The sequence below is a fragment of the Photinus pyralis genome, unplaced genomic scaffold (assembly GCF_008802855.1).
Source record: "Photinus pyralis isolate 1611_PpyrPB1 unplaced genomic scaffold, Ppyr1.3 Ppyr1.4_LG7, whole genome shotgun sequence".
Taxonomy (NCBI): domain Eukaryota; kingdom Metazoa; phylum Arthropoda; class Insecta; order Coleoptera; family Lampyridae; genus Photinus; species Photinus pyralis.
In genome coordinates this window covers 29,724,990-29,750,108 of record NW_022170738.1, presented here as the reverse complement: position 1 = coordinate 29,750,108, position 25,119 = coordinate 29,724,990, and the positions used below count along the sequence as shown (strand labels likewise).

At 37.2% G+C, this 25,119-nt stretch overlaps 2 protein-coding genes and 1 long non-coding RNA gene across 4 annotated transcripts; 1 reads left to right on the top strand and 2 right to left on the bottom strand.

Annotated features, from left to right (window-relative positions):
- The first annotated feature begins 90 nt into the window (after nucleotides 1–90).
- LOC116176161 (synaptic vesicular amine transporter-like) lies at nucleotides 91–6,622 on the top strand. The gene is made up of 6 exons (XM_031494638.1): nucleotides 91–201; nucleotides 247–513; nucleotides 558–821; nucleotides 5,780–6,046; nucleotides 6,092–6,462; nucleotides 6,512–6,622. The coding sequence occupies exons 1-6, from the start codon at nucleotides 102–104 to the stop codon at nucleotides 6,620–6,622; spliced, it is 1,380 nt and encodes a 459-aa protein (XP_031350498.1). The 5' UTR covers nucleotides 91–101.
- A 10,003-nt stretch (nucleotides 6,623–16,625) lies between these two features.
- LOC116175327 lies at nucleotides 16,626–25,081 on the bottom strand. The gene is made up of 2 exons (XM_031493398.1): nucleotides 24,917–25,081; nucleotides 16,626–17,480 (listed from the first exon to the last, which is right to left on the bottom strand). Exons 1-2 carry the CDS (start codon nucleotides 25,079–25,081, stop codon nucleotides 16,866–16,868), a joined length of 780 nt encoding a protein of 259 aa, XP_031349258.1. The 3' UTR covers nucleotides 16,626–16,865.
- Nucleotides 20,272–21,327, bottom strand: LOC116175328. 2 transcript variants are annotated; one of them, XR_004146285.1, is made up of 2 exons: nucleotides 21,288–21,327; nucleotides 20,272–20,404 (listed from the first exon to the last, which is right to left on the bottom strand). It is a non-coding gene; the product is annotated as an uncharacterized LOC116175328 (long non-coding RNA). The 2 variants fall into 2 exon arrangements; XR_004146286.1 differs by having other exon boundaries at nucleotides 20,272–20,986; nucleotides 21,288–21,325.
- Nucleotides 25,082–25,119: the final 38 nt, after the last annotated feature.

Sequence of the window (25,119 nt, the reverse complement as noted above, 5' to 3'; positions counted from 1 at the left end):
GCGGTAAATTTCTCATCAAGCACCCACTTTACCGCAAATTATTGTCACCCTTTCGAAGATAAAACCAGATGCGTTCCACACTCTGTTCAGTTCTCGACAGGATGTTGCAGTTCCTGTATTCACTACGAAACTCAAAAATCGCCGTCTTTGTCGTTATTTACTTGTCGTTTTTAATGGACAATGTGCTATTAACCGTTGTCGGTAAGTCACTTATGCACGAAATTACGCTTATTCGAGCTGTTTTAGTTCCCATTATACCCGATTATCTGTTCTCGAGTGACATAAACGTATCAAACGTCGAAGACGATCGGCATTTAGGAATAAAATCTCTTAGCCCTTTGCAGCGGAAATTCGAGAACTTGGAAAAAGACAACGGTCCGTTGGGCGCCTTGCTGGCATCTAAAGCTTTTGTACAGCTCGCTTTTACTCCGTTTATTGGTCACATCACGGCAACGACTGGGTTTAATTTACCCTTGCTCTTAGGATCCTGCAATATGTTATTCGCCGCATTGCGTAAGTTACTTGTTTGCTCTCACGAATTAGTGCAGATATTACAGTGTTTGCGTACGGACATTCGTACGGAGTGTTGGTGCTTGCCAGGGCACTCCACGGTAGCGCATCGGCTGCGATCTCGGTGAGCGGCATGTGTTTATTAGCTCAAACAGTGCCAAAGGAAACTCGAGCAAAAATCATGCCATTGGCATTCGGAGGAATCGCATTGGGAGTTTTGGTAGGTTATCCACTCGGAGGCGCTACCTATCAGTTTTTGGGGAAATCAGCGCCTTTTCTTCTGATCGCATTCTTGATCACGTTTAATATCGGTACGTAAAGTTGGCGGTTTTTGTATTTAATTGAATATCTGCGCATGCTTCTGTATGTAATCCTAGCGCCACCACGATACTGTGTGGATTTCATTTGGTAACGGGTCCAGGATTAGGAAAAACTATGGTGTCAGACGTCATTTCGCGTTCGCACTGCGAGTGCGTGTTACTTGTTATAACTTAGAAAAAACCAAAATTTCGGGATACAACTCATGAAGTAGATACTTACAAAATTATCTCGTGTGGCCGGAAATGGAATAATTGGTGCCACAAATTCTGACGTCTAGGAATTTTAAAACATTCATTCTTTGTCAACCCTCCGTCTATATTACACCCATATTATAGCTACGTATTTACGAAAGAGGGGGGGGGGGCAAGAGTGTGTGTCTCCATGTCCAGTATGCTTTAGACTATAGTAAAAAAAGGTGATAATAATAGTAACATAAATCTGATTTTTACAATATGCGATATGCTTGTCTTCACTAGAAGCATCTGTGGTTAAAATGTCACTATAAATAAGAAAGTTAACATTGCGCAGTCCGCGCATGCGCACATTAGTGGTCAGGATTTTTCTTGGTTGAGGTGCCCGAGCTATAAGCTACCGAATGCAAAAAAAGAACTAATTAAATATTTTGAAAACTGTAGGAGTAGTTAAGGCTTAGGGCGGACGGACGAAGAAAGTGGCCATAATAGCACCTTCCAACATGAGTTGGAAAATGTGCTGAAAATATGTTTTCTATCTCTGATTTGCCATTAAGTTCTTCCTCAGTTTACAATTTTTCTCTAGAAAAGTTTTTAATTTTATTATTTTTTAACGCATTTTCCAAGTTGAATTGCAGCCACTTTCTCTGTCCGTCCTTCCGCGGCCTTAACTTCACCTACAATTTTCAATATATGCAGTTCGTTTCTTTTTTAATTCGGTAGCTTATAGCTCTGGCACCTGAAGCAAGAAAATTCTTGACGATTATGCGCAGGCAAAACCAACTTTCTTATGTTTTTATATATTGCTGTGTGCACCGGTCCGTAGGCCAAAGAGACCGTACACAAAACACCTATACAAACCTAGCTAGCTCAAACCTTTATCTTCCTCGAAACAAAACTTCTCCCCAGCACAGAGGAGGAATTCGACTCTTTTCTCAGTTAAATTATTAACTCCTACCAGATAGTGAGTTAGACCAAATACCTTAAATTCCAAATCAATCCTAAGAATTTTGATTAAATAAAATGGACCTTCGGCAAGTATTCAAAGAAAACAGTAAATTAAAGGAAATGAAATCGTTCGAAAGACAAACACAGAAATTAATGTGAGAATTACAAATTTCAGTTTTAATGGATACACAATAAAAAAAACAACAAGGAAAACAAACAATTATTACAAAGAAAAAAAACTAAAATTAAAACTTAATCTTACTTACATTCGGTACATGTCCAAAACTGCTAATCCCATATACGGTACACAAAAAAAAAACAACAAAATTCAAAATTACACAAAAAAACACTCAAGTCGGCGCCGACCACACCTTGGTGACGCACTTTACTGAAGGTCCAAACTTCCAAAACTGCTACAACTCAAACCTGCCGCAACTCTGCTTGCCACTCCGTAAAACGGAAACTCCATCAACTTCCAATGCTGGCTGGCCTCTACACAATCCAAATTACTGCGGTAACTCGCCGAAGCGAAAATAAACAATCTTCACTCAACTCAAAAACTGCCCTGACTGGCAACAATACTGACAATAAAAACTTCAAAACTCCCAAAACAAAACTTCAAACTTCAGCAAATGTGGATCTGCTTTCAAACTCGCAAAACGCTGATTTCAAACTCAAACAAACGTAGTTCCGCTCTGAACTTGGCAAAAAGCGATTTATATTTCAAACAAACGTAGTTCTGCGTTGACTCTGGCAAAAAGCCTAAACAAAACTTCCAACAAACGTAGTTTTGCTCTAAACTTGGCAAAAAGCCCTTCCTCTTCTCAGTCCGTTCTATTTAAGGTGGAACCATTCTTCCAAAATTACAAATTAAAACAAGCCAATGGTAAGCAGTTGACAACAGAAAATTTCCCCACTAACGTAAGTTAAACTAGAGGTAGAAATTATTTTTATAATCAATTTTTAACCGACATTAAGAGATAACACAAAATTAAAATACCGGGAAAAATAGAATTTTCTATCTTTTAAATACAATGAAAAGGCGATAAATAACATCCACCTGTCAATTAAATTAAGCATTTACAATGATAACAGAATAAAAGCGATATAAAAATTCTCAGAAATCTACGTTAAATAAAATTAAAGATGAGATTAAAATGTAAACAAATACAAACCTTGACCTCTTTTTCGTAACAATAATATCTGTTGAAGTACTTAAGGAACGACACAAAACAAAAATTTAAATTATGAAAATTAATTACATTGAAACCGCCCTTGTCCATTCTAGTTAAGAATCCCAAAATTTCGTCCTGCCAGACAAAATAACACAGCAATATTTTGTTGAAATTTTAACCACAGATACTTCTAGCACGGATTAACTAGTTAAGTAGTTAATCTGTGCTTCTAGAAAAGGTAAACATCGCATATAGTAAAAATCGAATGTGCGCAATGTCAACTCTTTTAGTATGGATATATTTCTTTGAAATTTTAACCAAATGTGCTTTAGTGAAAGCAAACGCATCGCATATTGGATACATCAGATTAATGTGCGCATGCGCAATATCAACTGTTATATCGATCGAGATATCCAGATATTTATTTGAAATTTTAATCACAGATGCTCCTATTCAAGGCAATCATATATTTCAAATTGTAAACAATAGGTGTGCGCATAAATTAAATGTGCGCATGTGCAAACATGGAGTTCTTTCTTTGAAGTTTTAACCATAGATGGCTCTAGTAAAGAAAAACATAGCGCACATAGCTATGGCCTTTTGAGAAGTACTGATAAATACATGGAAAATTCGCTAAAAGTTACTCACCTTAGAGCGAAAACCTTTTTAGGTGTTTTAGTGTAAATCTCCACAATGCATTTTCTAAAGGACGCTACGGTGTATGTATATACAGAGTGGTGCATCTAAAGCGATCGATTGGAAAATCAGATGTGATATCAAGTTGCGGTTACCACTAAATAAAACATGATCGGCAATGTTCCTTGAAGTTGACGTTTACCGTCAGATCTTTGATGAGCTCGGTTTTGCTGTACAATGGAAAAACTATTTATAATGCTGCCTTCAAATTCTCTTACAGTTTGAGGCTCCGGGAAAAATTTTGAGGATAACGAATCGTTGGGGTCTTCTTTAGTGTGTATTACTGCCAACTTTTTACAAGCGAAAAATACACTATCCCACTTAATTTTTTACAGGATACCGCCTTCGGATTAAGTTTTCTTTATTAACAAGCTCCTAGCGAGTTTATAATTTTGCGGTGTCTGTCCGTCCGTTAGCACGATAACTCATAAACGAATAGACCGATTACGATGAAATTTTGCAGGTGGATTCTTTATCAAATTTGTAGGTCGGAGTTCGTGAATTGGCAATGTAGGCCAAAAAGTAAAGTAGACCCTTTTGACATCTCCGTTAGTTAAGAACCGAATTGCATGAAATTCAATATGCGCATATCTTTAGCCATATAAAACACAATTCCAAAAGTTGAGCCTAATCGATCAGCATTCACAGTGCCCTTTGCGCATCTCGACCATTTACAGACAGAATTGCAAACTTTCTTATTTATGAAGGTATTTAAATGAAATTTGATACATTGCAAAATTTGGTTTTGCGCATGCGCAGTGCCAACTTTCTTATTTATGGAGGCATTTAAATAAAATGTGATAGATAGCCACTTGGAATAAAACCAAATTTAACGGCAGTTTCAAAATTTCGATTTGCGCATTTGCCAACTTTCTTTAATAAAGGGATTTAAATGAAATTTGATACATAGCCTCTTGGAATAAAAGCAAATTTAACACAAATTTCAAAATTTGGTTTTGCGCATGCGCAGTACCAATTTTCTTATTTATAGAGGCATTCAAATGAAATTTGATACATAGCCACTTGGAATAAAAGCAAATATAGCGCCATTTTCCAAACTTGGTTTTGTGTAAGATGTGCAATGCCAACTTTCTTATTTATGGAAGCAATTAAATGAAATTTCATACATATACACTTTAAATAAAAGCAAAACTAATATCAGGTTTAAAATTTGGTTTTGCACATGCTATACCCATACCCAGGAGCTCGTTTGCTATACTTGTTTAATTTATTTAATTACGCTACCCGAAATCCGGATTTTTTTCTATGAGTTCTAATATTATCTTCTCCTTATGACAATTTCTTAATTAGGGCACGAAGTTCGCCAAACCTTTTTATGCAATTTTAGAATGCGCCATTATAGTGTTTCAGAAACACTATACAGGGTGTTTTTTTTGGGAGCTTTAGTTAAACGTTTCTGGGAAAGTAAAATAGGTAGGTTTTTAAAAATTTTTACTTAGGAGTTACTCCGAAGGCCGAAATACCGGAAGTGGCTAGTAACTTCGTTATTTTAAATGGCAACCCCTATTTTTTATTACATTTTTGGATTCTACGTGAAATTTCAGTTCATTTGATATCAACATGTCGATATCTACCATTAATGGTTTTTAAGTTATTTTAACTTTAAGAAAAGAAATGACGGATGCAGATGGCACTTTGAAAATGGATTACTTGAAAACGGTTGTAGTCATAGCAACCCATTTTTATCAGTGCATAGAGAATGAATAGGGCTTTCATTTAGTGTACTTAAAAAAGTTAAGTTGCGGACAACCGCACCTATGGAGATCCAAAGTTATGAAACGTATATAAGGCGTATTTAAAGAGAATTACCACGAGCCCAGTCTGACATCATGGTAGCTTTCTATCTAGGATCCATCCATGAAATAAATCCATAGAATTTCGCTATGGCAACCATACTAATTTAGTTTTGCTTTTAAGTTTTGCAGGTGTGGTGCTTGCAGGATAAGTACGGTTTTGAAGAACAAGTGTCTGTGAGCCGAAATGATTGGCTTAGCCTAATTAAAGATAAGCAGACTGTTATCGCAACTGGCGCAATTTGTTTATGCACTTCCTCGATGGCGATTTTAGAACCCTGCCTGCCACTCTGGTTGCTAGCTAAGCTGAATCCGGCACCTTCGCGCTGGCAGTTGGGTGCTGTTTTTATACCCGACAGCGTGGGGTATTTTCTCGGATCTCATTTAGCGGGTAAGTCCACACTGTGGTTTGACAACAAGTGAGATATTAATTTAGGGTTGCTGCCTCTTGAATCGTGGCGAATGTCGCTTAGCGCAATGGTAATAACGGGCCTAAGTTGCTGTGCCATCCCCTTGGCTACGTCAATACGCGAACTAGCAATCCCACACTTAGGACTAGGATTGGGAGTAGGTGCAATTGACGCAGCAATAGTTCCAATGCTGGCCAATTTAGTGGACAATCGAGAAAACTCGCATTACGGGCTTGTTTACGCACTACAACAGACATCGGTAAACCTGGCGTATTCTCTGGGACCACTTCTGGGAGGATTAGCGGTACATTCGATCGGTTTCGCTTGGTTAATGCGTATAGTCGGACTGTTCAATATCTTATATTGTCCACTACTGTTGGAATTAGAAAATCGAAAGGTAACAAACTTATTCTATTCAATTAAACACGTAACAGTTGCTCGTGCAGGGAAAATCCGAGGCATTAGTTCACGACAATAGTTTTCCACCCTCATATTCGAGCCTGGATACTAATTCTGTATCAACCACCTCGAATACAAATCTCAAGTGTAACTACTGAGCGTTTTCGTTTAATTTATATTGAAATAAATTTGATGTAATATGAGATTATACGTATTTGTGAAGAGGAAGTTTTATTTCCCGTGAGTGCGCCCCGACGCGCTTTTATTCACCACCGATCCTAACTAACTCGATCGTTTTGTGTATTTTGTAAGTTAAGAAGAATTGCGGTGTTTGTTTGCCATTTCTGCTTTGGCCATCCTATATGTTTATTCTACGCGAGCTGAATTAAAATATATATAAGTACAGTGTTTAGTTTCTATTACGAATTACATTCACTGCAGGTATATCTTCTACGGAACATTTCCGTCGTGTTGTGGATTGGAAGTTTCCATTTCACAGCAAAAAGCTATCCAATCAATCCATTAATTTGAATTGGGTAACGCACAGTAAAATTGAGTTAATTGGATCACATGCATGAAACGAAATAAAATTACACAATGATGCACTATGAATCTACCTGCTTAGAACCGTTAGATTTGAATAAAAATGGGGATATTTAAAATTCCCTATGTACCTAAACACAAAATAACGAGTACCTAACGCCGTACTTTATTCATACAGCGACTCCAAACTACAGGACGTCCGATAATATTGTATCTATGGGCCTCACTTGTAACGGGCACAAATACTGAATGTTGTATACCTATACTAATGTTAAATCAGGGTGAATTTGATTGATTCTATTGATTTTTATATACTGTTGAGTGTTGTGTAAACTACCGCAGGCGGACATTTTATTTGTCTCTTTTTCAATTTCAATTTTAATTTTGAATCCCAGGTAAAGTATGGCTGTTTGTGATTGTATAGTGGGTTGAGTGGGAAGAGTAGCAATTGCTAACACTCCGCCCACTATAAAATAAACGCAATAAAATAAAATAAAATAATTTTGTTTAAATAATTGCTTTTTTATTTTATTGTAAAGTCATTTTTTGTTAGTAAGATAAGGAACATCTGGAAATAATTTGCGTAGTATTGGTGTAAAAGTTTATCTCATGTTTATCTCCGGTCGTAGATAAAAGTTTTCTTATCGCTGCGTTAGTTAATTAGTTTCAAGATAAGCACGTGTTATCGCCGAATTGAGCAGATATTCGAGGTGACGGCGCTCTAATAAATTCAAGAAGGAGGACGAAGAAAAAGGGAAAGGAGCCAGGTTTTAAAAAGCTAACCGAACGCTAATCGTCATTTGTTGTAAATCGCAGTTCCACCGGAGATTTTGGATTATTGACACTTGCGTAGCATGATGCGTATGATTTCTTTAATTAATTGTTCTATGGATGTTTTTTTTACCCAGTGCCATATTTTTTCTTTCAGCTGAATTTATAGATGTTGAGTAAATTTGTTCGCCTGTAAATGGTTGACTTTGTGATGAATCGAGCCCAAATTATGACTCAGAAAACAGTTTTCAACCTAAAGTTTTCTATTTCTACCCAGAATGCCAGCAGGTGTTAATTGAAAATGTGTTAATTTTTTGGAATTTTAGAGACAGTTAAGGCTGCTGCGCGAATTTCGTAACACCCTGTATACAATTTTGTGCGGTAAATTACGTAATTCTTTAATCCCGTCGGTAATTAACGAGACATTTTTCTCGATTATTGAATATCACCAAACTATTTCTTTGCATTTAGCACTCAAAAATTCGCAAGTGTTTATAATTTGTTGTCATTTCGACGCCGCGAGTCTCTATGAATTACTGTTTTTGGTTGCAACATTTATATGCGGTTCCGTGTGCTACAAAAAAACATAACTCGCGCTACCAATTTCTACGGGTTTTGTACTTTTCTTCGAGAATATTTTCCCACCCCTTCACGTTTCGGGACCGACACCCCGTATGGCGCGAATCTTTTAGCACAAATGAAAAAATTCTTACCATTCAATCAAATTTGTTGACAGGTAAGACTGTCAACGTTTACTACACCCTCTTATTTATAGTACCAAAAAACATATAGCGGCGATTGTGGTGTAAACTAAAATTTTCCTGTAACCTTAGACAATTGCGCCACATCTCACGACTCTAAGGCACCTTAACCTTTTAACGCACAATTCAAACTCAACACCGTACTTAGGCTCACTCGCTCATGTAACTTAATGTACCAGAGTAGTGATGGTGCATTTTGGAGTAGGTAGATGTAATTACAAAAATTTCAGGTTAGCTGAAAATCTGGGGACAGCAAGCACGTGTTCTCCATTTGAAAATGTATAACTTTCTATTGAAACGGATGTTTTCATGTATTTTATTGTAAGTATAACGTATAACTGCAGTTTACTTTTTATCGCAAGTGACAAATCTCAAACGACATTGTCATATCTTTGGGTTTTGCGGATCCAGCAAATGCTATTGGTGAGATTAACGTCACCAGGTTGTCTATCCAGACTTCACAAAATATCATTCGTTGTATTTCATCTTCAGACAGCAAACGTCTCTGTAATCTTTCGGCTGGACTGTCATTGCTTTTCTTAGAGCCTCGCTTCTTTCGCGATGGAAATTTTCGCCAGACCTGTACGCTAGGGCGACCGATGCGCGTCTCTTAACTTCGCTGTTTTGCGCTAAAAAAATTGTCGTATTCTTATGTATAATCGTACTGAAATTCCGACATGGAACCAACGCAAAATTGACGGCTCGCGTCTATTTTCTCGTAACTCGCGCTTTCCAATCCCGCTTGGTTGGCGTTGATCACCTTAATCGCGATCACTATTCGCACGAAGAGATACATATGAAATTTTATATGGTCAATACAACCCAAATAAAATTGAAAAAAATTTTAAACACATTAGCAAGTTCCCGTTACATAATATATACAGGGTTTAAATTTATGACTCCATGTCAGTCGTTCAGTCAGTTATATGCGCAGAATAAGAACACGGCTGAAGTATTTATTTTTTCTTTAGTATCGATTTCGGGGTTACATCCCCACACTAACCTACAATAAGTATAACTTTAACATGTGGTGCCCAAATTTTAATTTACTTATATTTAATATATTGCTGTGTTGTATGATTTGAGGAATTCCATCTCAAACAAGATATTTATTTGGTCACCACCATCTTACGTTTCATGCATCATATTATAACTTCGACGCTAAGCCTGATGATGGAGATGTAACCCCGAAATCGATTGCTGAAGAAAAAATAAATACTTCAGCCGTGTTCTTATTCTACTCATATATACAGGGTTATTACAAATTATGTTTAGGATTTCAAGGGTACGTCATTAGTTTTATTTATTATGCAAAGAAATAAGATGGTTACATTTTAAGAAAACTCAGAATTATAAATTATCGATATGGTAACCCCTTGTTCTACGACAGATGCCTATAAACATGCTGTTGCCCAAAGAGTGCCTTGATCGATTGTTTCGATGGTATTAGTAGGCCGTTGCTAAGATTTCAGGTATGCTTACTGGTAATGGAGCTTTATCTTTGATGTGTCCCACAAGAAAAAAATCTCAGGGTTTGGTATCCGAAGATCTTGGAGGTCAGTTCAAGAGGCAGTCATCATTTGGACCATTACACAACACTGGCAATAACTGTCTTAACAAAGAACTGATACCTACCCAGACCAACGTGAACACAACTTTATGAGGTTTTGCTTACCAGTGGTACCAACTAAAGTGGTCTTAAAACACATTAATCTAGTAATGTTTTCAGTCGAAATCGGGAACATAATTGGTAATAACGCTGTAATATAAAACCACTAGCATTGAACGTCCGTCCCAGGCGAGGATTTGACCCTACCACTGGCAGTTTACCCTGAGTTCCTAATTCGTTTGGAATTAGTTTTAGGTTATTACTAATCCATATACCAAGTTTCATTAAATTCGTCTGTGTACTTTCTGAGATTTGGGTTCCGGTTTCAGACACTCGCCAGTTGAGGTGACGTGATTTTTAAGTGAACATAAGGATAGCTCGTGCTTTATTTATTTATTGGGTGACCAATTTGCAATAACTATAGTGGAGAAACCCAATAGGGGATTCTTGAATTTACTTGAGCGTGCTAGATTAAAGTAAGGTGGGTTGACTACGTGTTGAAAAGTGTGCATTTCAATAATCTGACGATTTGAGCGTGACGTGAGGCAGTGGGAAGGGAAGGAGTGAAATTTTTTTATTTCGAAGGAAATTATTCAAGAATAACAGAAGGAATATAATCTGCCGATTTCCACACGCCAAAGTGGAACAAATCAGTCAGTTGATTGAGATCATACGCGGTCGTGTCATAAATTATACATACATCGCTCTAAATATCTGACGCGCTAGAATATATCTCATTTTTAGCGTATTTTCCTCAAAGTGAAAAATCGCTATTGGCTGCACTTTGACGTCCGTTCGTCCGTCTGTCCGTCACGCGTACTCCTTCTAAACCACTGAACCGATTTTGCCGATATAGGACTCATTTGAAAGGGCTTGGTCGAAGGATTCCGTGCATACACATATTTTTTGGTTTTGCGCAAGCACCGTGTCAAAAATTTGGTTTAACGCATGCGGGATGCTAACTTTAAGATATTTAAATGAAACTTTATATGTAAACACTACGAATATAAGTAAAATTGACGACATATTCAAAATGTTGTTATGCGCATGCGCAATGCCAACTTTCTTATTTATGAAGGCATTTAAATGAAATTTTATACATAGGCATTTGGCATAAAAACAAATCTAACACCAGTTGCAAAATTTGGTTATGCGCAATGCCAACTTCCTTATTTACTGAAGCATTTAAATGAAATTTAATACATAGGGATTAAGCGCAGGTACACTTCAAAACAGAGAAATGGACGATTTCCTAAGTTTTTAATCAGATGACCTATTGTAACGTTATTTATAAATTCGGGTTCGATTTATATCAATATTTATTAAACAAAACTAAAACACTATAAAAACCGTACAATTTATATCGCCTATTTATATCACACACTTCGCAATTTATATTTCCGTGCTCGATGTTTCACACGTACTCGATCTCGTTCGGTAGTAAAACTCCTGCGATGTTCGGTCCGCAACCATTTATACACGCAAGCAATGTAAGTCCAGAACACTCGCGTAATTACCGGAATATTCCTATACAAATCCCACTATCGCGCGCGTAGAAAATTCCAGAGCGCCAAAGGCGACGTCATGTCTGGAGCGTTTCCGTTACACTATCATCGAAAATGGTATTATCGTCCAAATCACAAATTTTTTTATATTTTATTTTATAAAATAAAGAAAAGAGAGTTAAATCCGTTAAATGCGGTCTTTGAAAAATGCACAACCGTAAAACGGACACTGTTCTGCGATATTAATAATAGTTTATTTATTTAATTGATGAAGTTTCTCTAGAATGATTCTACCTAAAACGCAAATTGCTTTGGAAATGATTTGAATCGAAAGATTGAGAGGTTCCACCGTTGCTTGTGAAGATGCACACATTTTTGGAGCTGGCAACTGCACGGTTTTTTGAAAGGGGAAGCTGTCTGCATCGTCTGAAGACTTCTTACGTTACAGCCATCTTGGTTTGAGTTGTTATGTATGGAAAATGCTGTTTTGTTTGAAACCGTTATAATTTTTGGTGGTAAATATTTGCTCAATGTATGATTTTGTTTTGATTACATAGTCTTGATCAAAGTTTAATTTTATTTTTTATCATTTGTTTAAATTTGTACCTAAAAATTATGGAATTGATTGTGTGTACTGAGTCGTTCCTTGTTAACTAACACTTTTCGCCGTGAAGACGATCACGTGAACGGGAAATACTGCAACCAAACTAGTTACGACATCCAAGCTATGCTTGGGTCTTGAATCTCAACTGTAGGCTAACATATCCCGTACGAGGGACAAGTTACAAGTCCCAGGGGTGGACTTTGCTAAGAAAAACTCTTCGGTTTACAATCCATGTGCGGTATAAGTGGCGATTCACCAATTTCCACATGTTCCGCGATTTATATATTGAATTATTCTTTCAAGGTCTAGTTTCTTTTAGTAAAGGGTTTTACTGCAACATATACGAATTATCTGTTGTACAGCTACCTTCTTTTGTGACCTGCCTGTATCACAACCAGTTCCATGTTTTGCAAGTTACTTTTAACCTGTTTTTGTATATTACAGTGTTTTATTTTGCGTTTCCTCCGTACTGTACTTCAAGCTTTAGACTTTCGATCACGTGTCACTCAAGTAAAGTACTACTGGCGGTATTTTAGAGATACAGTGCAGGAAAGTAAACTATAAACATTTGTGTCCTAAGAATTGTTTCAGGTGTGTTAATTGGAGCGAGCTCCGGCCTTTTTAGTGGTTTTTTGTGTTTGTATAGCTTTAAAAATGTATTATCTCGTGCATTACAAAATTTGTAATTGTTTAGTGCTTATTTCATCGAAATCGGTTCAGTGATTGAGATTTTACGAATTTTTACAGTTTTAAGTTTAATCTCAAGATTAATAACGCGCGAGACTAATTAAATCGTGAGAAGACAGGGCAGGAACCTCCAATCAACAGGACAAAAAAGGGCGTAAAGTTAAGATAAGTGCTTACTTTCTTACTTACTCACTTACTTACTTAGAATTAAGGCTAAATTTAATTAAAAAATTTAAAAGTGAACAAAGGGGAAAAAGATAGAATAGAGAGGCGCAAGTCACTGGGAGCTACATTGAATATACCTACTTCGAATCGGGGTGGAACAAATTGACCCTTGGGAAAGGAAATATAAACTTGTCAACCGGAGACATATAAAGAAACTAAGCCATAAATTACAATATTTAAGCTCTCAAATTTCGGTCTAATAGGCATGATTGACAAAAAAAGGAAACCTTTCTTACCAAATTACAGCGGCTTTTTTTTCCTGTTTTTTGCGCTTTTTACTTTCGTTAGTACCTTTAGTTTAGAGTCTCCCAGACACAATAGAATATACGGGGCGGTCAAAGATAGACTGAAGGGGCACGTCTCGGTGACTTAACAATTAACTTAACTAAATTATCTCTCCTAGGTATCTCTTTTAGCGATCACTAAACAGCACCCACCACCCAAACCAGGATTAAGACCTTAAAGACAAGTACTCGTAACAGCGATCAAATAGAAGTGCGATCATCAAAAGAATACATCCTAGAATGCATCAGTATAAATAAGGATGGGGACTGCCTGTTTGGAGCGATTGCGCACCAACTGAGGCGACTGCCAGTGACATCAGTGCCTCACAGGAAATTAACCAAATGATTAAAAAAGAAATCAGCGCATACATCATGGAAAACCTGGAAGATTTCTACCCACAATTGATAGGAGACGTAGACGGATACGTGGAGGGAAGAAGGAGAGAACCAGCAGGGTTGCGGAAATCGTAATCAAGAAGCGTGCATTGAGGTGGAGAAATTTGAAGGAAAAGCAAGAGTATATCCATGGCCCAAATCAAGATGAAAATAAGAAGACTAACAATCATAGGATGCCACATCCCCTCGGACAAAAGAGGGCAGGCGGAACTCAGAAATCGAAGTGAAACAACAAAAAAAAGTGCGAAAAGAACCGGGGTATCATACTAGGCGACTTCAATGCACAACTAGGCAGACTGGACGGAAGTGAATAGGAGGAAGGGAACGCAGCGACCTTTACGAACATGGTACACCTACATGGACTGAGGGTAGAAAACATATTCGGCAAGTCCAAAATGGTAACATGTAATCAAAGTAAAATAAGCGTCACGAACACAGCAGACATATGGGCAAAAAACAGTAGGATAGGACCACAAAATGGTAAAGGGGAAAGTAAAGAGAGGGGAGGGGAAGAAGAGAACAGGAAGGAAAGGACAAGGAGCACAACGGGGAAACCGAAGGGTGGAATGTGAAGGGGAGAAGAAAAGAAAGGAGTACAGAAAGCAGTGGTAAAAGATTAGAAGCAAAAAGGGGATGGGGTACCATATGAAAAAAGTTCGGCGAAACGATCAAAGAAGCAACAAGGAAAACACTAGGGAAACAGAAACCGCCCATGTGACCGAACAGAAAGTGGGCCAAAACCCACACTAACCTGAAACAAAGAAGAAGCTAAGGGAAGCCAAGGAAGAAGAAAACAGAGCCTATGAGCAACACGAAACCAAGGAATTCGCCGAGTTCGCGGAGAACATCACCAAACTCAGACCAATGGAGAGGAATACGGAAATGTAATGGTATAGGCACATCAGAAAATATAAAAGGAGGAAACAAGGGGGAAACAGAAAATATATACCAATGACAGCGTGGGCGATGCTGGGACTACCCAAATTCATAATCAACAGAACCATACACGCGTGGCAAAGGGAGTATACTAGTATACAATGGTTTTGGAAGAAAACCGAACACCAAAAGAAAACCAGGGGGATCAAACAAGGATATCCGTTTCCCCAAGGCTCTTCGCGATAGCACTTGACCACGCTATAGAACAAACAAGGATGGTGGCGAGGAACCTTAGCATAGGCGACCAATTACAACTACCGACATTACCGTCGTACGCGGACGATCTACTCGTAATCGCGGATAATTCGTCCAGGCCATCGGGATACCAGGCACTCGGAAAGGGTGGACCTACAAATATACAACGAAAAGAGCTACATGATGACAAGAGTGCCAGCAAACAACACCCCCAGTACAAAGAAGGAGAGAAGACCATAGCCGGGAAGGGGATAACCATGAAGCACAAGATCAAATATCTGGGAACGTACATAAACAGCACCCTCAGCAGGCACAACGCAGTGCAAGACAGAATAACCAACGCATTCAGAATCACACACGGAATCTGGAACTTCATACGAGCGAAGAAAATACCGGACAGCTTGAAATGATGATTTACAACACGATCGTAGCACCGACAATCTTATACGGAATTAACACTTCAGCGCCAACAAAGAGCAACAGACGAACATTGAGGAGGCCGGAGTGGAAGGCACTCAGGATACTGAAGAAAACAGCAACCTCACAAGAAAGCAGAGAAGAGAACTATTAGAGGAAAAGACGATTGCCAGGAGACTGAAGATGAGGCAGATGAGATACTAGGGACATACCAACAGGAGGAATAAAGACCATATCATCCGGGCTGCCAAGATTCTATGTGCCTCGGAATGGAAGGTAGGCCGACCCTGCCAAACATGGAACACCACCATAAACCAAACAGTAGAGGTCTCGGGGATTACCATGGGAAGATGGGAAGAGAATAGCAGAGACAAACATCAAAGGAAGAAAGAAAGCAGAAGAATACTGAAGGTGGAGGAAGAATCAGCCACAAGGACAAGGAGCTAAGGGGAGGAGGAAAAGGGGACAGAAAGTAATGCGGGGAGAGGACAACAATAAAAAGAGCCTAACACGAGGGAAAACAGGGAAGGGAACGAGACCAAAGGATAGGAACATCGGAAGCCAATGAACGCCCGGAGAAGAAGCTATCACTAGAAAGCAGAGTTCCCTCTAAGGCAGAATACCAGTGGCGAAGCTGTGGCCGTACCCGTTCGGGTCGGATAACACCCAGTTAGCCGCCCCCCCACAACCCCCCCAATCCACAAAATCCACCACATTGTTTGGCATATGTCGCGGCCCAGCGCGATGGCAACAAAGTAGTGGAGAAACGTCCCTGATAGTGTCTACCAGGGACGCATCCTCACGACAGTTGACTAAATCCTGGGAGAGGCGGCGACGCCAGGCATATGTCAAAGTTTCAAGTTTCAAGTTTCAAGAATTGTTTCAGGTGTGTTAATTCTGTGTTAACAAATGTCTACGTACGAGTATAGTCTCATCATGGAGATGTCGGTTAGAATGGTCACACAACGTGTTGCAATTCAAAATCGGAGTCTTACGGTTGTGAGTAGGTTCTTAATACTGCTTAATTGCCGACAGTACGTAGGTACATTAAACCACAATAATTTCAAGAATTACCTAACATTGTTCTTTTCAAGAATACTATGACGGTTTTGAATAAAAGGTGTTGCCCTAAATTAAACTTAACAATTTTGGAATCCTAAAATACGATTTATTAATAAATCAAGATTTCGCTTATCACTAAAACATGTACCTAATAACAATAGTTAGCACTAATTTAGTAACATCAAAGAATACATCAGTAAATGCACCTGCGTCATCACTTGTTAGTGGTGGTAATATACCATACCCACTCTCTTATCATCTTTTGGTATCCGAAAATCAATAGATATAATGTAAAACAATGCAAAATGGTGACGCAGAACATCTCGAAAACTGTAAGCATAGATAGCGCATATTGATTTATAACATCTAACTACAAGCATTGGACACCCTTTCCAATTAATACCGTTTACAAACGTGGCTCAATCCTCGCATACACACCATGTTTACATTGTTCACACTCACAAAATCCAGGTACGTATACTGGACTGGGTAGTACTGGCTGAGTATTAAAAAATGGCAAGAATGGGTATAGGCTGTGCATAAACACTTTACTACCAGTTAGCAGCGGCATGCCACTCTGGTGACTTCCTCCAAATGCTTTCCCAGCCTTAATACCGGTATGTACAGGTTTAAATGCTGAATTATACTCGTCTTTTTTAACATCATCAAGCTCCAGCTCCGGTTTTGTATGGTTGTGATTAATGTTAAAATGTTCGATCGCTTTCAAGAGATCATGGTTACATCTACGTAGAACCAATTCTAAGACTGCTCGTTTTTTGTTCGGGAACAGTTTGCCGAGCATCTCTATCGATGCGGAACTGACAACGACTTCATCGGTAGCGGTGTTATCTTCAGGCGAGGTCGCTGGTTTCTCTTCTTCCAGAAGTTCGGTTTCGGGCGACGTTACTTGCATGCCGAAAATGCGACCGGGCGGCAAATATTCGTAAGTTGTGCCGCTTTCGGCCGAAGCCAAGTGCAATGCAATTGCGTCCTCTGCCGCTTGCTGCCTTTTTAGTGCAACCTGTAAAGATAAAGTACAATATTAAAAGTTCAGATTGGTCCATATGGATTCATTTTTCATTTAAGGATCTTTCATGGTGCAATTAAACTTATCTGACAGTTAGTTACAAAATAAATATATTTTCATAAGAGGATAGATACGTTTCGGATCATTGAACCACAGATTAACTACACTGTGGTTGAACTGAGACGCTGTGAGAGTATATAGAAGCAGACTAGAGGAACAAGGAGAAGAAATAGGAGGGAGTACAGAAGATGGATGGAATAATATGAAAGAGAGTATTAAAAAAGCGATAACGTGGAAACAAATATGTGAAGGGGAGAGGAAAGAAAAAAGAAAAGAGTGGGGGGACATAGTGTACAGAAGAGAGAAACAGATATATAGAAATGATGGAGAGAGAAAGAAGAGGGGAAATAGAGGAGAAAGAGGGAAAAGAACAGAAAAAATTACAAAAGAAAATGTAAAGAAAAAAGACAGAAAGAATAGGAAGAAAGAATAGGAATAGGAATTGGAATAAGAAGATCAAATCAGAGAAATAAGGACAGAGAAGGATTCTTTGAAGGTGATAAACAGGTGAGAAAGAAAAATAGAAGTAGGAGGGAAATATATTTAGAGGAATGGAATAAGCAATGAAAGCAGAAAAAGAGGAGGCTATAGAATAGGTAGGAAATCGGGAGATTGAAGGAGATGGGATAACAAGGGGGAAGAGCTGCAATTAACAAGGTTAAAGAGAGGAAAAAGGCAGGGAGAGACGAAACAGTAAATGAGACTTGGATTTTCGCCACAGGGTCAAGGAAAGGATGAGGAATCTAGTAAACAAGATATGGAAAAGAGAGTGTTTACCTGAAGAATGAAAGCAAGGGGTGCCGATATTCAAAAGAGGTGATTATAAATTATAGAGGAATTATGATAATGATTCCTGTGGCGGCGTATAGAGTTTACGGTACCGAATAAAAGAAAGAAAAAGAAATGGAAGAGAAGAAGATGTTGGAAGAAACACAAACGAGATTCAGAAAAGAGAGGAGAACGATCGACTGTATATATGTTGTTATGTAATGTAATGTCATGTAGACGCTATTTCGGCCTAAACACTAAAACCCTGTATATGAGAGTATTTCAATTTATTAAGCGTAAATCTGCGGCATTATTTACGAATAAGCAGAGAGTTGGTTTATTTTACTTGAATTTGTGACGCAGTGTTATTTTTCCTTTCAGAATTGTTTGTAATTGCGTATTATTTGCTTGTATGAATTTTATTGCTACTGTAATTCATTCAATTTAGATAAGATGCTTTAAGTTACACACATCTGGTCGAGTTTGCGTACTTTTCATAAAAGGTTTTATCTGATTGTTTTGCGTCAAGGAGTTTTTATCGGACGAAATTAACGCACGTGTTCTTATCGCTCTTAGAAGATGCAGGTATTTTACAAATTGCGCGATATTTCGGCGTGAGTGGGGAATGGGGATGCGTTTCTTCGAAGCTGGCGTTATCACGTATTGTTGTGATTGGCGGTGTTTTTGAAAATCCTGAAAAAGGAAATTATTTTATAGTGGAAGTAGGGTTTCCTTTAAATACTGGAATCAACTTAAAAACTAGCTGTTTCGCGAAGGTAAAAATATCGTGTAAAAGCTGACGGCGTGTTTACGTGCCTGAATATCGCATACTTTTCACGACCAGACTATTTGGATTCTTAAAAAACTGACAGTAATTTAAGATTTTTTACTACCCCCAATTTTTTTACGGAAATACACGTTTTGAAGCACCAGGAATCCTAATCAAACAAAATCTCGATGATGTCGATCGGTCTGTCGGTCCGTCGTGGTCCTTTCGAGCATTCTGCCGTCTACTACTAAATAAATAAATAAATAAATAAATAAATAAATAAATAAATAAATAAATAAATAAATAAATAAATAAATAAATAAATAAATAAATAAATAAAACTAATTATATACAGAGCTCTGTGGCTTGGGAAGTTTTCTTTTGATTGATTTCAATTTCTACGAGAACTCAGCTCTCTTCTACAACAACATTAATTTTATTCGAGGTAAGAATTGCCTTAAATGTTTCACTTGTACTTGGCCCTATACGTGCGTATTCTCGTCCGAAATATTAATTTATTTGTGGAAAGTTGCAGATGAGTTGATTGACTTTTGCAAAGAAATGATTGTTAGGAACAAATGATTTGTGAACCAGAAAAGGATGCGCTGAGTGAATAAGAACTTGAGATATTGTTAATAAAGATAGATGATATGAAAACAGAGTATGGCTTAAGCCTAGGCTTAAGCATTAACCCAAGTAGCACAAACTTATATATAATAGATATTAAATATGAGCCATAAAATGTATAAAGAATGTATTAAATACATTCTGAGGAAACTTTTTTCTCCTATTAATATAATATTTTTCTTCTATTAAAAACATATTTAATTCAGTTCAAACATATATTTAAAAACTATTAAATTCAAGTAAAATACATATTTTCGTAACACTAAATATTCTATTAATTGAAAAAAAATAGATGTAAAATAGTAACAAAATATGTATAATATACATAAAAGATATTCACAAAATAGATATAGGTGACACAAAAAAACATATTTAAAAGTTAAAAAATACATATGAAGTAAGTACAAAATATTTACAAAATAGATATTATATGAGTCTGAAGTACACATTTAAGTAAAAAAAATACATATACTATACATACAAAATATATACATAAGATATTTAAAAAACGCATATTGTAGATTACAAATAGGTATTTAAAAGTTTTTTTTACCAATTTTGGAAATAAATCAATAGATAATACAAAATACATATTAAAAATACCCTAAATATCTAACGTCTCTACTTACAAATAATCTACTCAACTTTGGAAAGTTCCTCATTGATGTCTGCTGGAGCAGTACCGGTGTTTGATCTAACAAAAAAAATAAAGTTTTAATTTTCTTTATTCATGAATAAATTTGTATTCCTATTAACTAAGTGAACTAAAAATGGAGTAACTAAATTATTGTACTGGGTAGTGGGTAGTCACTTAGAAACTTAGACAACATTTATGAAAAGACATGAACAAGAATTTCATAGAATGCGATTTTCAAAGTCTAAAACCCAGGAATTAACTTCCAACACTAACAAATGAATAATATTATTTGAGTTGTATTCCTAGGGAGTGACAACATACCTACTTTATAGGCCAAAAACATATTTTATGAGAAACATACACAATAATTTAAAAGTACCATAGAAAGAGAATCAAATGTGCTCGGGTCAGTTTCTGATGAAGAAGAAAAAAGATCATGAACAGGAGAAGATTGACTGTAATGGGATGGTGAATGAGAACATGGACCTCGACATGCACTATGTTCACTATTAGATGAAGACGAATCTTCCGTATGGTCGTTTCTATCGCTTTGACGTTTTAAGCGTTTCCATTTCCCTGATTTTGATTATAAATGATATGGTTGTGTCGGTCGTTTATTATCCATAATTAAAAGAGAATCTGAAAGAGTCGACTATGATGAAATATTCCCCGAAACATTCTACCTGTAGAGCTGGTCAGTTTGTTATTAACAAAGCCAGGTTATATTAGTCACAAAATACTAATCCTAACGCTAAAGTTCATACCTCCATAATTAATAGGTCTGCATTCATAATATATTTACTAAATTACCTAGGTAGATACGTATTGCTAAAGCTAATAGAGTAAAATGTAATGTTAGGTATCAAAGCAAGAAAGCGATATCATGAATTGGAAATAAGAATTGTAGTCTTAGGTAAATGCATGCGAATTTGGGACTTACCTGTTGATTGTTCATACTTATTAGGTACACAAAAAGCACAACAAATTATTTATTTCAACTTGCAGAGCAAACTTCCAAAATGACGACCGATTAGTAAATGGTAAAACAGAAATGTGGTTGTATACTCGCACTTGCGCCCTTGCGGTAACTTGCTGCTGAGCCCGTTTAGGGGGTAACGCTTAAGAGCCGCTCCCTGCTTCCGCCCTTGCTTAATTGTTTACGCAAATCAGAGAAACGTAACCTGTTTTTCTCTTCAAATTCTTTTAACGGCATGCTGCCAAGGTCAACTGCTGTTATAGAAATACAAAAATATGCAATTCTTATCGGGACCCGAACATTAAACCCTCATTAAATACAAAAGCTCTCCGGCTTAGATCATGTCGAGGATCATGTAGATAAGAAAATGTTAATTCCTCTATTCATTAATTAATTTTAAGCCCTAATTTCCTTCTGCTGTAGTATTGTATATTATTCAAAACAAGATGCAAAAAATATATTTTTTAGATATTAAATAAATTTTTGTAAAATATGTAAAATAGGTGTTAAATAAGTATCAAATGTATATTTTAAAGGTATTAAAAATATGTTATAGACTTCTTTTAAATACCTTCTCAAAGAGTAACAAAATAGGTATTTAATATGTATTACACTAACACTAAATAGGTATCTTTCAATATATATTTTGTAGAAATAAAATACATTTTTTGAACGTATAAAACAGATACAAATCCTAGACTTATTCATAATATATCTTTATATAAGTTTTATATCTATTTTATACATATCTGTGCTACTTGGGAATATGAACAAAACACAAGTTATGAAAGTAGGAGTGCAGGAAGACATAACAGTAAAGGTAGAAAGGGCGAGGATAGAGGAAGAGGAAAGATATAAGTATTTAGGTACAGAGATCATATAGAAGGTTGGAAAAGCGAAAGAGAACTTAAGACCAAGATAACGATGACAAAACAAGCATTTAATGGTAAGAGGATAATTTTATGTAATAAGATGGAAATTGAATTAAAGGAAGAGGTTGGTATGATGTTTTGTATGGAGTGTTTGTTCTAACGTACGGTAGTGAAATGTGGACAGCAATAAACAGATACCAAGAAAAGTTGGAAGCTTTTGAAATGTGGATAGAGGAAAAATGAACTGATAAGATAAGTAATGTAGAAGTATTAAGTAGAATTGCAGAAGAAAGATGTAAGATCATAACGTGAAGGAAAATAAACGGGATTGGACACGTACTAAGAAAAAAAACTGTTTGTTGCAGGAAGTAATCGGGAGAACTGTTCAAGGAGAAAGGAGGAAAAGAAGGACAGGAAGGTTGACGACCTGCAGGAAAGAAAAGAAGGAGATTAGCAGAAAATTAATGATCTCATACCTATATTTTATAAAAGGTTACTTTTTATTACGTCATATAGGGAACAATTACCAACAAACGATTACAAATTATAACAGGTTTAGAAATTACAATATCGGGGGCGAACTTCACCTTCAAAATTAATTTTTTTTATTATAAAAACCAACAAAGGATAAGCATTGCCAATAAACAAACGATTGCAAATAAAAAAATTCACAGATTTCGCAATCCTATGTAAAACACAAATCGCTTGCTCCATTCGCTCGCAAGCTCACTCGTGTCGCAAACGTAGTCTTTCTGAACCATAAGCTTCATAACATGCTCGTAATCGTATTAAAGGAGGTGTACGAACATGTTAGATTGGAATTAACAAAGAATTGCGTACTATTAAGCAAGTACCGTATATCGACAGTATCCGCGACTTTTCTTTTACCTATACCGATCACAGTTGAGTACGGTACAATCGTCACTTGATGCGACACCGCTGTCTTCTCTGCTTGCGCGTAAAACTGATAACTTCATACCCTTATTAAACATAAGCATTTCCAATGGTAAAACCTTAAAATGTTAATGTTGGGGGCTAAGCTCACGCTCAACATTGTAAAAATTTATTCATACTATCAATCAACAAACGATAAACAATGTTCCACAAATGCCAACAAACGACCGACAAACGATTGCAAGTAAACAAATTCAAAACTATTTGGACTTCAAACCCAAAACTTAAAAAATTCATTCTGAAGATGCTATCATGCGATCATGCGATTTGACACGCTGTATCCTAAAAATGACTCGCTCAAATTTGAAAAATAAACCATAGGTGTGTGTGAAATTAAGCGCCCTTTCCAATGATGTGTCACTCGACCTAACGTTCAATTTAAAATTATTTAAGGGGTTGACAGCAGGGGTGTAAATTTTGAAGTAAAAGATGTCTCCCTTCCAACCAAAATCGACGTGTATCTTTGTGTTTGTTTCAAAAACAATTTCTTTGCTCTGTTTTGTTTTCGTTGGACCACCCTGTATACCTAATTAATGCTTTCTTTGCCTTCACGAGCCGTCTCTCAAACCGGTACGCGTCAACTCGCCAAGGGCGACTCGCCACCGGACCACTCGCCACCGACTGACTCGCCAACGGGACAACTCTCCAACGCGACAACTCGCCAACGGGACAACTCACCACCGCGACAACTCGCCAATGCGACAACTCGCCAACGGACGACTCGCCACTGCGTTAACTCGCCAACGAAATATTTTTTCCTGTTTAATGTGATTGTCAAATTTTCTGTTCAAAAATAATAATTTGCAGAAGATGTCGTTATATCAAAATGCAGTAATAGAAACAGGTATAGGCGGTTGGGTCTTCATTCAAATATTGACTACAATTTTTCGATAAACTTTTTTTACAAAATTAGGGAAATTGACTATTGCATTTGTGGGATGCATTTGTATGACACATTAAACAGATAAAAATATTTCGTTGGCGAGTTGTCGCAGTGGCGAGTCGTCCGTTGGCGAGTTGTCGCATTGGCGAGTTGTCGCGGTGGCGAGTTGTCCCGTTGGCGAGTTGTCGCGTTGGCGAGTTGTCCCGTTGGCGAGTTGTCGCGTTGGCGAGTTGTCCCATTGGCTAGTCGGACGGTGGCGAGTGGTGCGATGGCGAGTCGCCCTTGGCGAGTTGACCGTGTCCCTCTCAAACATACGTCTCTTATCTCTTTGTTACCGCAAGAAATCTTCCCTTCCTCGTCCAATGAACTAATTATCCATTGTCCAAGATGTCTAATGTCTATAGGTAGATTAGATAGTTCGATAAAAAAGGACAATACATTTCAATGGAATAAGGACCAATTTCATTAGAAATTGTCATTATTTACCTACCTACCAGCATAGGGCCACCAGAGTAGGGCACTCAAACGATAACTAATTCAATTAATTCATTTGGGAAATAATTCGTAACCTCATATAGAATAACACTTTCTGAGAATAATTCTTAAAAGCCCAATGTGCAGGTATGGTAGAGATTTGCGGTATTGCACTTTAGTCTATTTTAAACCTTTTGCATGCAGATGATTTAAATGAGACAGACGTTGTTAACAATGTCTAAGTAAATATTTGCGAATGGGATACATGATACTTGCTTAATGGAATATCGATCACACAATACTTCAATCTGTCACATGATCGCATTACATTATGAATAAGTGTTAATGTATTTATTGGGATGTCGTGCTGAATGCACTGCATCTCAGAAATTATATGCACCTTAACATACCTGTGCAGCCATGATGCGTTGCCTTTCCTTAATAAGTCCGCACTTGGCACAATTACAATTTTTATAAACGCACTGTTTTTTATGCCCTCGCAACGTTGAAATCATACCATGATTTCTGCATCTCGCACATTTGGGAACTCGAGATGATCGATTGTTAGCCAGCATGTTATTGTAAAAAAAAGCTCTAACATATAGTAAGAAAG

Bases quoted from the DNA above. Each gene is read 5' to 3' on its own strand.
- LOC116176161 (XM_031494638.1), top strand. From the start codon at position 102: ATGTTGCAGTTCCTGTATTCACTACGAAACTCAAAAATCGCCGTCTTT. The intron at 822-5,779 runs GTACGTAAAGTT...TTTGCTTTTAAG, and splicing joins CTTGATCACGTTTAATATCG to TTTTGCAGGTGTGGTGCTTG. The intron at 6,463-6,511 runs GTAACAAACTTA...TTGCTCGTGCAG, and splicing joins TGGAATTAGAAAATCGAAAG to GGAAAATCCGAGGCATTAGT.
- LOC116175327 (XM_031493398.1), bottom strand. From the start codon at position 25,081: ATGCTGGCTAACAATCGATCATCTCGAGTTCCCAAATGTGCGAGATGC. The intron at 17,481-24,916 runs GTATGTTAAGGT...TTATCTTTACAG, and splicing joins AACGCATCATGGCTGCACAG to GTTGCACTAAAAAGGCAGCA.